The 14048-nt window shown below is 43.4% G+C and overlaps 1 protein-coding gene across 3 annotated transcripts in view; it reads left to right on the top strand.

Moving 5' to 3' along the window:
* rcor1 (REST corepressor 1) overlaps window positions 1-14048 on the top strand; it is a 93902-nt gene that overhangs the window by 56039 nt on the left and 23815 nt on the right. For all 3 annotated transcript variants that reach the window (XM_078406012.1, XM_078406010.1, XM_078406011.1), the window contains exons 4-5: window positions 3992-4044; window positions 10538-10699. In XM_078406012.1, coding sequence (XP_078262138.1) covers window positions 3992-4044; window positions 10538-10699 — 215 coding nt within the window. The remainder of the gene's footprint in view (window positions 1-3991; window positions 4045-10537; window positions 10700-14048) is intronic.

Below are 14048 nucleotides of genomic sequence, written 5' to 3'. Positions count from 1 at the left end.
CGATTTTCCTACTGTCTGAAGAAGAATTTAGATTTTAGATTTAGAGATAAACCGCAGAAACAGGCCCTTCGGCCCACTGGGTCTACGCCGCCCAGCCAATTAACCTACATACCTGTACGTCTTTGGAGTGTGGGAGGAAACCGAAGATCTCGGAGAAAACCCATGCCAGGTCACGGGGAGAACGTACAAACTCCGTACAGACGGCACCCGTAGTCAGGATCGAACCTGAGTCTCCGGCGCTGCATTCGTTGTAAGGCAGCAACTCTACCTCTGCACCACCGTGCCGACACAAAAATGAGTGGCAGCGCCTAGCTGGTGTATGGACCGAGAAAATATAGTCTGATTTGTTAGAGTGTTCATTCATGTTTCGATTAATGTGCCCTATCTAATCAAACCTATTCAATAAGCGGCAAGAGGGGAGAAGTTGTGAAAGAGAAAATAATGTTTTGTATTCTCAACACAGTGCACTGTGGGTTAGGCAGCATCTGTGGAGGGAGTGGACAGGCAACATTACAGGCCGGGTTCCTTCTAATCTGAAGCATCCCGACCGGGAACTTCACCTACCCAGCCCTTCAATGTTGCTTGACCCGCTGAGCTCCTCCAGCACCCTGTCTCTTCATCAAGATTCCAGCATTTGCACTCTCTTGTCTCAATGTTTTTGCATTATTGTGCATGAAGCATAAAAAAACGTGGAGAGCATGGGATATCATGACTACGTAAGCTAAAAACGGGTACAACATTCAGAAATAGTCTTACAACTGATTGTGAAAGATCTTTGATGATCCCACAGGGGTTTGGAAATGGGGGCATAATCAAACATCAGAACAAGAGAAGTATAAAAACTTTGTGGTTCTTACTTTACAAATGAAAACCCAAATTCTGCATGTATGAACACCAGTCCCAATATGCATCCCATGTACCCAAGTGTCATATATAACATGAAACCATGCCTTTTATAACTCCTGGTGCTATCATTTTGTGAGCTCTGCTGAGAAAATGTGATCGCTGATGATACTCGGCTACATTGGTGATTTGTTTTTAGGTTTCGTTTCTTCACTAGGGAAAACGCCAGTGACCCAAATAAAGCAATACATCAGAATTAGTATCTGAACCAGTGAGCTAAACATGTGTCTCAGAATCAGAATAACCTTTATTGTCATCCAAAAAAACAACTCTTTTGGACGAAATTCCTTTACCCACAGTCCAACATCAGAGCAATAAAAATAAGCAATAACACACACAATCACAAACCAACACAAAACCAAAAAAAAGAAACATCCATCACAGTGAGTCTCCTCCAGTCCCTCCTCACTGTGTTGGAAGGCCAGAATGTCTTTTCTCTTCCCCTGCCGTCTTCTCCCGCGGTCAGGCTGTTGAAGTTGCCACGTCGGGGGTCCCGACATTAAGAAAATCCCGCGGCCTATTCCAGGCCACGCCGGACAGTGAAAGGTCTGCAGCGGGCTCTAATCTATATTGCACGTTAGTTGAAAAGAAAAATCTTCTGCTCCTTACAAACATAATTAGAAGTGCAGTTTTAAAGATCACAATCCTGGCTAAGGCCTTCCATTTGTCACATAGTTTAGATGCTTCAAATAGTCTACATAGCACTTGAGAACTGGGAATCCCCAAGTTCTCTCAAGAATCCAGTTTGTAGCTTTAAGCAAAGGGAGAGAGAATAATACTGCACAGTAACAGTCCTTTGGCCCACCATGTCTGTACTGACCATAAGGCCAATTTAAATGAATCACATCTGTTTAAGATCTGTTCAAATCTGTCTAAATGCCACCTAACTGTTGCTATCATAATCATCTTCCAGGACCACCCTTGCACTGTTTCAGCAACGACCACTGTGTACCTCGAGTCATAGGGCTAGACAACATGGAGGCAGGCCCGTTTGGCCCACCTTCCTTTGTTACCAAAGTTGACATATCAGGCTGGTCCCATTTGGCCTGTACCCCTCTAAATCCTTCCTATCCATATCTGTCCCAATTTCTTTTGAACACGACCCTCTGAGTGAATACAACTTTCTGAGTACCCTGATGTCCCTCTTAAATATCTTCCCTCCCTATCGAGCCTTGGCTCTGGAGTTTTAGAATACTCTTCCTGGGAATAACTAAGTTGAGTTCGCTTTATCCATGCTACTACCTCCCCCACAATGAGCTCATAAACCTCAAAGTCCCAGTCAGATAGCTTGAGGCTAGAACTCAAGCCTGCAAACCAGGTAACATGTTGAATCTCTTCTGCACCATTTCCCGCTTGCATCCTTCCCATAGCTGGGTGACCAGAGCTGTACTTGCGTAGTATTCCAAGTGTCACCTCACTCGTGATTTGTACCACTGCATCATGTCTCAAGTTTGGTACCCTTTACCTTCAATGAACGCAAGCATCTCAAGAGCTCCCTGAAAGTAGCAATTGAAGTGGATAGGGTGGTAAAGGCATATGGCATGTTTGCCTTCAACACTCAGAGCACTAAAGGACAAATGTTGGCAAGTCATGTTGCTGCTTTATGGAGCTTCCTAGTATTGTGTGCAGTTCGAGTTGCCACCCGGTAGGATGTAGAGGTTTGGAGAATGGACAGGTGATGTTTTGGGTCGGGATGCTTCGAGTTAGACGGGTCCCGATGCGAAATGTCACGAGGATGTTGCCTGATTTCTCCTCGTACCCAATGCAACACAATTACGACAACATTCTGGTGACATTTCGTTGGACAAAGGATTCTTTTCTCTGAAGCACGGAGGCAGGGTGATCTGATCAAAGTATGTAGAATTGTAAGAAGCATAGAATAGGGTGGAGCCTGTCCTTTTCCCAAGGCAGAACTGTCAAATACCAGAGGACATTGGCTAAAGGTGAGAGGGGAACGTTTAAAGGAGATAAGGGAGGCAAGCTTATTATATATAAAGAGCGCAGAAATCTCCTGTGCCATTCCCCTTCAACATGTATATATGGGAATACAAAAGTTAGCATTGCAGGAGCCTCCAACACTACATTATTCAATACATTAGCAATCTCTGTAGCCTGTGTGGGTGAAAGTGGAAACTGTATGAAAAATAAACAAACTGATCATATGGCTCTGGTGCATTAATATTAAGGAGTGTAGCACTAACAGGATAACAAGACAATTTTTTTTGTAGCCCCAAGCATGAGTCTCAGGCTGTGTTGGTCCTGTGTCTTGGTAAAGGACACATCCTTGGGGCTGGGAGAAAAACCTGGAGTGGAAAGGGCACGATTTATTTGTTGCATTCAGTGCGAAAAAAACAGCGATGCAGAAAGAGCAAAGGTGTTGGCAGTGAAGGAATGCAAGCTGCTGGGGCCAAGATTAAAGAACAGAACTACAAGGAGAGTTATGTAGTTTACCACCTTGGGCACGTGGTGTGGTAAAGGGTCAACAAGTTTGAGCTGAGTGCATGACTTGGATGGATGTGGGGACTTGGATGGATGTGGGGACGGATGGATTTATTCACAAAATGCTGGAGTAACTCAGCAGGTCAGGCAGCATCTCGGGAGAGAAGGAATGGGTGATGTTTCGGGTCGAGACCCTTCTTCAGACGGATGGATGTGGGGACTTGGATGGATGTGGGGACGGATGGATGTGGGGACTTGGATGGAGGTGGGGACTTGGATGGATGTGGGGACGGATGGATGTGGGGACTTGGATGGATGTGGGGACTTGGATGGATGTGGGGACTTGGATGGATGTGGGGACGGATGGATGTGGGGACTTGGATGGATGTGGGGAAATGGTTTTTGATTTCATTGGGTGAAGGAGAGACGAGCTTCACTTGAATTGATGGATTTTTAGTTATTGAGGGAATTGAGAGAATGGGGGTTGGTGCAGGAAAGTGAAACTTAATTGAAAGATCAACCATGATCATGAATGGCAGGAGGCAGAGGGCTAGGTGGCCTATTCCTGCTGCCGTTTATATTCTTGTGTTGACTCAATAAGATAAGCTGAAGTTGTAAAAGTTTTAACTTTTTGTTTTGCATTTTTCAGTGGATGAGTACATTGCAATAGCTAAAGAGAAGCATGGCTACAACATGGAGCAGGTAATAACATTTTTAAGATATAAAATTTGATCTTTGAGTCAATTTTGACTGCCCATTTTTCCCTGACTGAAAATGCTCCCTTTCCTCTGGTGTTGCCAGTTACGTTTCAACATTGCTCACTGTTCCTCAGTAAGCCTATCCTTTGTTCTTTGGCTCTTGCAAGTTACTGTAACATCTTCAATATTCCTTTCTTTAATTTAGAAATTATACTGAGCTATGGATCCGTGCCCATGTTGTCCATACTGTATTACAATCCTGTTATTCTTCTATCCCTGCCACAGCATCAAATGATCCCAAATAGTGTTCTCTATTGCAATGAAATCTGTTCCTTATGTCCACCTCAGTTGGATTGTTGTGCTTAATTCCACACTCATCTGGTTTCAGTCAAAGCAGCTGCAGTAATGAATTCTCTTCATATGCTTGACCATTACTTCTGAAATCTCTCCTAAAACAGATCTTGGCCTATTTATTTTATTCATGTGCATTCCCATCCAACTTTCTCTCAAACCCCAATCTTTCAAACTGCTTGCCTAATTCCTGAGTGTCCAATTGAACATTGGAAAGACCAACCACTTTGCCTTTTAATGCGTCAAACACGTGCCCTAACAAATGTATAATTCAATCCAGATGTTTTACTCCTCGCCAAAATCTTGCTTATCTCCTTCACTTCTAGTTCTGCCACTAACTTCTTGCAAAGTATTGAGCGTCATCTCAAACGCTCATTCTGAAATGTCCTCCTTAAACTTTACATCACACTCTTCCCCAGATTAACCTACCTTAATGTGGTCTAATCTTATAATGAACCTTCTTGCCACCTGCTCCTCTGCCTGCTGCCAGGTTTATGACTATACACATGTACGGCACCCTGGCACTTAAATAGTGTTGTAATATCTAACTTGTGAAAACGCTTATTTGAGTTCTTATTGCTAAAGACCATTGTCATTTCTCGTTATGTATTTATTTCAATCTGGGTTTGCTTTCTTCATTTCAACCTCACTCTGATTTTTTTTCTCCCTGTATTTTATTGTAATGGAACCCTTCCTGATCTGAAGAAATGTAAGAAACCTAGAGATCATTTCCATTGCTGCAGAAAGACATGTGAAGAAAGGATGAAATTCGAAAAAGTGACCCTTGCATATGGAAGAATTGCTTTGTTGTCTGTAATTGTGATGAAGTATGAAAAAAAACCCGGAAGTTTCTTCTGAAGTGTCTTGTCAGAGTGTTTTCTATGAAATTAGCTGTGTGCAATAATACAATATGGGAACTCGTGTTTTTGGTTTTAAGATTGATCATAATTTTTTTATAAATATGAAAAGTGTCACCATTGTCAGGCTATTGTCAGTATTGACAGCGCAAATTACCATAGCTGTTTCTGGCCCCAGGAACGGTGCGTGAAGATTTACAATGGCATTACTTTTAAAAAACTTTATAAATTGGATGCTGAATAAACATGTTGATTGTTCCAATTCACCTCTATCTTTGGAACAATGAAAACTAACTTTAGTTGCAGAATATTTCACTCTTCCTCCATTGGATGAAAAGTATACCTCAGTTGAAAATTTCAAAGACTTATACCAAACGAATTTGACTGACTATTTACTGCTGTCAACTCATCATCACCCTGTTTTCAGCTGATCTCCAGCTGGCATTTGTCACAAAACTTCAGTACTGCTTTGTTTGACAGAAATAGTTTAAAACTGCTTACTCGACTGTGCAGAAACCTTTACAGTCGATTTTTGTTGAAAACATTAATACTGAACTCGTCACCCCATTTTAATGCAATATCTTGTGGAAGGATACCTTCGATTTGTACCAGCATCTGCAGTTATTTTCCTACACATCTTGTGGAAGGAAACTCCCAGCCATCTGATTTGGTGGAAAGGAGCCAGAAGCAAATATATTTTTTAAATGACCTGGAACTTATAAGCAACCAGGCAACATCCCAGTAATGGCAGAGCCATCTGCATCTCTAGCCATGCTGTTCTGGTACAATTTCAACAGCAACAACATGGAAAAGAGAATGTATTTGTCATATGTAATGGAACAATGAAATCCTTGCTTGCTGCAACTTTATAGGTCCATTAACTCAATATACTAAATTGCAATAATCAAAAATGGAATAAAGTAATAATCAGTACTAATTGGTAATTGTAAAAACTGAAGTCTGTAATGTGAGAACTGAAGTTGCTGACGTAGAGTTGTGGTTAGTGTTGTGCAGTATTCAAGAGCCGGATGGTCGCAGTGAAGAAGCTGTTTATGAACCTGGAGGTCACGGTTTTCAGGCTCCTCTACCCTCTGGGTGATGATAGAAGAGAGATGAGTGCATGGCCAGGGTGATGTGGCTCTTCCCTATTGAAAACTGCCTTTGGAACTCTCCCTGCCTACATAGAGAGTGCAGCAGGGGACTGAGCAAACAACTGAAGGTGCTCCTAAGATGATTATCAAGGACGAAGTGTTGTTGCCAGTTCACACTGATTGTGGTCTGCTGATGATAAAGTCGAGGATTCAATGGTACAGGAATGACTTGATAAGTTTAGAGGGGATGATGGTGTTGAACACCAAGATTTAATTGATGAACAATAGCCTGAACTGTTCATATTACCAAGTGGTCCATTGGAGAGCCAGCAAGATAGCACCCTCTCTTCATCTAATGAGGCAGAAGGCAAATTGTATGGGTTCAGGTCCTACCTCTGGCAGCGATTGATATGCGTCAGAACTATCCTCTTAAAAGACTTCATAACCATGGGTAATAGTCCCACCACCGGTCGGTAGTCATTGAGCCAAGTCTTCTTGCATTTTTTGGGCATCGATATTATAAAGCAGGTGGGGACTTCAAATCTTAGTTCCCGGACGTGGAAGATGTCTGCAAAAGTTCCAGCCAGTTGGTCTACAAAGGGTTTAAGAATGCAGCTAGGTACGCCATCAGGACCAGACGCTGTCAAAGTATTTATACTCTCAAAGGATCTTCTGACATCGGCCTCGGTGATTGAGATAATCGTGTCGCTGCAGGCTGTGGGGGCCTGGGAAGGTACAGTTTTTCATTTGCCACCAATGCGTGACTGGGCTGCATACACTCATTGTAGTTTACCTAGGTACCGTTTGAATATATTTTAAAAAACTGACGTTTAGAGGTGAGGTGACTGTTGTTAATGTCAAAACAGCATTTGATCAAAAGAGACATTAAGGAACCCTGGTAAAAGTGAAGTTGGTGATCACTCTGGGAAGAGCATTCCAATGGCTGGTGGTGCACTTTATACAAGATGTTGGCATCATCCCATACCCAGGGTCTTGTTACGGTGGTACAATGTCTCTAACCCAACACTCTTCACTGAGTTTATCAATATCTTTCCATGATAAGGTTGGTAGTGGGATGCCTGCTGTTAAATTTCATTTCCATCTTCCACAGAAAATAGTGATCCATGTATAAATGCAGAAAGGACTGGACACTTGTAGGTGTAGGCTGAGAAGTGGCAACTAACTTTCACGCTAACCAACTTCCAGGCCATGACCATTTGTTTATATGCGGCTTTGCCATTACAGAATTACGCCATCAATATCTTTGGGGGGTCATTTAACAAGGAACTCGCCTGGAGCTGCTAAATAAATACTGCAGCTGCAAAAACGGGCACGAGGGTGTATAACCTCTCGTGAGACTTCCGACCTGGCATCCTTGAGCCCTTCACCATGTTCAAAGTACAATTCAGGAGTGCAACGGAATATTCTTCTCTTGAACAATGTTCAGGAAGCTCGGGGCAAAGTAGACACTTTAGCTGCTCTGTTTACCGTGCTAAGTACTTATTTTCCTCTACCGCCATCGATACACTGCAGCCTCAGTACGATGTACAAAATGCACCGAAGTTGATTGCCATGAGTTCTCTGACAGTTCTTACTAAATCTGTGACCACCACGAGGGATAAGGTAGGTGGCAGCTGCACAGGAATGCCACTACCTATAGCTGCCTTCCTCCGATCTGGAGAGTCATCACCTCTGTTTAAATCCAGGAGCTTCCTGTCCATCAACAATTGGACTTCAGTCGAGGCCCAACAGGGGATGTACTTCCTGCGGCAACTGAAGAAACACAATCTGCCACAGGCAATGATGGTCCAATTCTATACTGCTATCATTGAGTCCGTCCTCACCTCCTCCATCATGGTCTGGTTTGGCTCAGCCACTGAGCACGACATCTGGAGGTTGCAACGGATCGTTCGCACAGCTGAGAAGGTTGTTGGCTGCAAGTTCCCCCCATTGACGAACTGTACACTGCAAGGGCCAGGAAGCGAGCGGGCAAGATCATCTCTGACCCCTCTCACCCTGGCCACAAACTCTTTGAAGCACTTCCCTCTGGAAGGCGACTCCGGACTGTCAAAGCAGCCACAGCCAGACATAAGAACAGCTTTTTTCCACGAGTGATAGTTCTACTCAATAACCAAAGTCTGTAGTCTCTATTTTGCTCTGGTTTATTTTCACCCACATGTTTAGACCGTAATGTTGTATCCTTATTGGTTTGATGGGGCGGCACGTTGGCGCAACGGTAGAGTTGCTGCTTTACAGTGAATGCAGCGCCGGAGACTCAGGTTCGATCCTGACTACGGGTGCTTTACTTTAAGGAGTTTGTACTTTCTCCCCGTGACCTGCGTGGGTTTTCTCCGAGATCTTCGGTTTCCTCCCACACTCCAAAGACGTACAGGTATGTAGGTTAATTGACTGGGTAAATGTAAAAATTGTCCCTAGTGTGTGTAGGATAGTGTTAATGTGCGGGGATCGCTGGGCGGCGCGGACTTGGTGGGCCGAAAAGGCCTGTTTCCGCGCTGTATCTGAAATATGAAAATAAAATATGAAAATATGTGGTTATGCTTTATTCTTAATTGTTAACTGTATGTTTGTGTTGTCATTTGTGAGCGGAGCACCAAGGCACATTCCTTGTATATGCATACTTGGCCAATAAACTTATTCATTCATTCAGTCTGCAGAAGGGTCACTTATTCCTTTTCTCTAGAGATGCTGCCTGAGCCGCTGTTAATCCAGCATTTTGTGTCTATCTTCTGTATAAACCAGCGTCTGCAGTTCCTTCCTACAATAACTTGGACCACCCACTATAGAAGGACTGCAGTGATTCAGTAAGTGGGCAATAAATAGTAAACGTTGCCAGTGGAATGGGAATTGCACGAATGAGTAAGGCAAAAGGTAATATGTAGGTTAATTCGCTGGGTAAATGTAAAAATTGTCCCTAGTGGGTGTAGATAGTGTTAATGTACGGGGATCGCTGGGCGGCACGGACTTGGAGGGCCGAAAAGGCCTGTTTCCGGCTGTATATATATGATATGATATGATATGATAAGCGTCAGGCATTCATCGCCACCAGCATGGAATCTAACCACCTGTGTACATTCAACCGCAGTGCTAATGGGGAATCCCAGATTTTAATCATGACATGGAAATTGTTATAGATCAGAAACTCCACTGGGCCAGTCGGCAACAAAAGTAGTGCCCCATCAATCGGTATTCAGTCATGACTGGTGTCCTGTCTTCCCACCAGCTGCAGCATGTCTTGCGTCTGACTGAGTACATCACCAATACTAGGCCTTTGTGATTATCAATTCTAATCCTGGACGTTCTTACCCAAAGAGGAGGATATGCTGTCAACTCCAGATCACAACAGTTCACAAGGACAGATCATCACCACCTCGGAAGCTATTAATAATGCACAGTAGTTACAAGTCTTGGCAGGTGCCCACATCCCAGAAATGGATATTAAATAGATGGGTGACACCCAGGTTATTACCTCATTCAACACATTGGCAGTAGCTAGATTGAAAATTGTTCTGTTTAGAAAGGTTTTGATTGGTGTGGAACCAATTCTTAGCAGTTTCTACATGGCATCTACTGAGGATCAGTCGTAACCTGTTTCCTTTCAACTGTTTCAATGTGCTATAATAGATCCCGTTTAATATGTTAAGGCATAGGTTGTGAAATGCAGCAATACCTATGAAGAATTTTGTCACCATTGAGTTTGAGTTTGGTTTGGCGAGGTGAAAAGCTTTTGTTGCGTGCTAACCAGTCACCGGAAAGACAATACACGATTACAATCAAGCCGTCCACAGTGTGGATGTAAATGTGCAAAGTTGCTTTTATTTCACTGGCTTGTGCTCGTATCACTGCAAGTTTTTACATTGAAAGATCTCGGGAGCTCACAGATTAATCTGCTTTTCAGTTTGACAGGTTATCTTTTATGTAGTTGACTAATGTGAAACAGCAAGAAACGTAGGATCTTTTGAAATTAATAATAAATCATTCCGTTTTGGTGTTTAATTAGCCATTCAATAAACTACCACTTTGGACCTGTTTTGCAGGTAAATAATCAGACTTTGCCCCACAGGTCTTCAACAATAGCAACCCGTTCAACAAATTATTCCACCTTTAGCGTTGAATGTTACTGTTTTGAGAATCGATATTTTCTTTTACCCTGTGATTTTCTCCTTTCCACCTTCCACAGGCCTTGGGTATGCTCTTTTGGCACAAGCATAACATCGAGAAGTCCTTGGCTGACCTTCCAAATTTCACGCCATTCCCAGATGAGTGGACAGTAGAAGACCGAGTGCTCTTCGAGCAAGCATTCAGTTTCCATGGCAAAACTTTCCACCGAATTCAGCAAATGGTAGGAATAAGTGATATTTAAACATTTTAAACTTTCTACTTGTGTATAAATATCAATTATACATTTGTACGCTCAGCATGAGGCATGCTTATTTTCTTTGACCATGTTCTTTTGAAACTTAGTGCCAGGTTGTGCTGAACAAGAATGACGGGACTGTCATATGTTGAAAGACTGGAGCGGCTAGGCTTGTATACACTGGAATTTAGAAGGATGAGAGGGGATCTTATCGAAACATATAAGATCATTAAGGGGTTGGACACGTTAGAGGCAGGAAACGTGTTCCCAATGTTGGAGGAATCCAGAACCAGGGGCCACAGTTTAAGAATACGGGGTGGGCCATTTAGAACGGAGATGAGGAAACACTTTTTCAGTCAGAGAGTTGTGAATCTGTGGAATTCACTGCCTCAGAAGTCAGTGGAGGCCAATTCTCTGAATGCATTCAAGAGAGAGCTAGATAGAGCTCTTAAGGATAGCAGAGTCAGGGGGTATGGGGAGAAGGCAGGAACGGGGTAGAAACATAGAAAATAGGTGCAGGAGGAGGCCATTCGCCCCCTCGAGCCAGCACCGCCATTCATTATGATCATTGGTGATCATCCTCAATCAATACCCCGTGCCTGCCTTCTCCCCATATCCCTTGATTCCACTAGCCCCTTGAGCTCCATCTAACTCTCTCTTAAATCCATCCAGTGATTTGGCTTTCACTGCCCTCTGTGGCAGAGAATTCCACAAATTCACAACTCTCTGGGTGAAAAAGTTTTTTCTCACCTCAGTTTTAAATGGCCTCCCCTTTATTCTTAGACTATGGCCCCTGGTTCTGGACTCCCCCAACATTGGGAACATTTTTCCTGCATCTCGCTTGTCCAGTCCTTTTATAATTTTATATGTTTCTATAAAATCCCCTCTCATTCTTCTGAACTCCAGTGAATACAAGCCCAGTCTTTTCAATCTTTCCTCATATGTCAGTCCCACCATCGCAGGGATCAATCTCGTGAACCTAAGCTGCACTGCGTCAATTACAAGGATGTCCCTCTTCAAATTAGGAGACCAAAACTGTACACAATACTTCAGATGTGGTCTTTCCAAGGCCCTATACAACTGCAGAAGAACCTCTTTACTCCTATACTGAAATCCTCTTGTTATGAAGGCCAACATTCCATTAGCTTTCTTCACTGCCTGCTGTACCTGCACGCTAACTTTCAGTGACTGGTGTACAAGGACACCCAGGTCTCGCTGGACCTCCCCCTTACCTAACCTAACTCCATTGAGATAATAATCTGCCTCCTTGTTTCTGCCGCTAAACTGGACAATTTCACATTTATCTATGTTATACTGCATCTGCCACGCATCTGCCCACTCATTCAACCTGTCCAGGTCACCCTGCAACCTCCTAACACCCTCTTCACAGTTTACACTGCCACCCAGCTTTGTGTCATCCAAACGATGCTTCTAATTTCCTCTTCCAAATTATTAATATATATGGTAAACAGTTGCGGCCCCAACACCGAGCCTTGCGGCACTCCACTCGCCACTGCCTCCCATTCTGAAAAGGACCCGTTTACTCCTACTCTTTGCTTCCTGTCTGCCAACCAATTTTCTATCCATGTCAACACCCTACCCCCAATACCATGTGCTCTAATTTTAGTCACCAATCTCCCGTGCGGGACCTTATCAAAGGCTTTCTGAAAGTCTAGATACACTACATCCACTGGCTCCCCTTCATCCATTTTACTTGTCACGTCCTCAATAAATTCCAGAAGATTAGTCAAGCATGATTTCCCTTTCATAAATCCATGCTGACTTGGACTTATCCTTTTACTGCTATCCAAATGCACCATTATTACCTCTTTAATAATTGACTCCAGCATCTTTCCCACCACTGAAATCAGGCTAACTGGTCTGTAATTCCCCGTTTTCTCTCTCTCGCTCCTTTCTTGAAAAGTGGGATTAGCTATGCTCCAATCCACAGGAACTGATCCCGAATTTATTGAACATTGGAAAATGATCACCAATGCGACCACTATTTCTAGAGCCACCTCCCTGAGGACCCTGGGATGCAGACCATCAGGCCCAGGGAATTTATTATCCTTCAGTCCCATTAGTCTACCCAATACTATTTCTCGCCTAATGAAAATTTCTTTCAGTTCCTCTAATCCCCTAGATCCTCTGTCCTCCAGTACATCTGGGAGATTGTTTGTGTCTTCCTTAGTGAAGACAGATCCGAAGTACCTGTTCAATCTTCTGCTATTTCCTTGTTACCCATAATAATTTCACCCGTGTCTGCCTTCAAGGGACCCACATTTGACTTTGCTACTCTTTTTCTCTTAACATATCTAAAGAAGCTTTTACTGTCCTTCTTTATATTCTTGTCCAGCTTCCCCTCGTACTTCATCTTTTCAGCCCGTATTGCCCATTTTGTTACCCTCTGTTGTCCTATGAACGTTTCCCAATCCTCTGGCTTCCAGCTACTCTTTGCTGTGTTATATATCTTTTCTTTTAGTTTTATTCCATCCCTAACTTCCCTTGTCAGCCATGGTTGCCTCCTACTCCCCTTAGAATCTTTCTTCATTTTTGGAATGAAATGATTCTGCGTCTTCCGGATTATGCCCAGAAATTCCTGCCATTGCTGTTCCACCAACATTCCTGCTAGGATCCCTTTCCAGTCTACCTTGGCCAGCTCCTCTCTCATGCCTTCATAGTCCCCTTTGTTCAACTGAAACACTGACACTTCCGATTTAACCTTCTCCCTCTCAAATTGCAGATTAAAACTAATCATATTATGATCACTACTTTCAAGCGGCTCCTTTACCTCGAGTTCTCTTATCAAATCTGGTTCATTGGACAACACTAAATCCAGAATTGCCCTTTCTCTGGTAGGCTCCATTACAAGCTGCTCTAAGAATCCATCTCGGAGGCACTTACAAACTCTCTTTCTTGGGTTCCAGAACCAACCTGATTTTCCCATTCTACCTGCATATTGAAATCCCCCATCACCACAGTGGCATTACCTTTCATACATGCCAGTTTTAACTCCTGCTGCATCTTACACCCTACATCCGGGCTACTATTTGGGGGTCTGTAGATAACACCAATTGGTGTCTTCTTGCCTTTACAATTCCTCAACTCAATCCACAGTGACTTTACCTCATCAGTCCCTATGTCACCCCTCGCAAGGGACTGAATTTCATCCCTCACCAGCAGAGCTACCCCACCGCCTCTGCCCACCTGCCTGTCCTCTCTATAGGATGTATATAACCCTAAATATTAAGTTCCCAGGCCCGATCCTCCTGCAGCCACGTCTCTGTAATCCCCACAATGTCGTATCTACCAACCTCTAACTGGGCCTCAAGCT

Source organism: Rhinoraja longicauda, chromosome 10 (genome assembly GCF_053455715.1).
Source record: "Rhinoraja longicauda isolate Sanriku21f chromosome 10, sRhiLon1.1, whole genome shotgun sequence".
Taxonomy (NCBI): Eukaryota; Metazoa; Chordata; class Chondrichthyes; order Rajiformes; family Arhynchobatidae; genus Rhinoraja; species Rhinoraja longicauda.
Note: the sequence above shows the minus strand (reverse complement) of the source record. Positions and strands in the feature narration are given on the sequence as shown.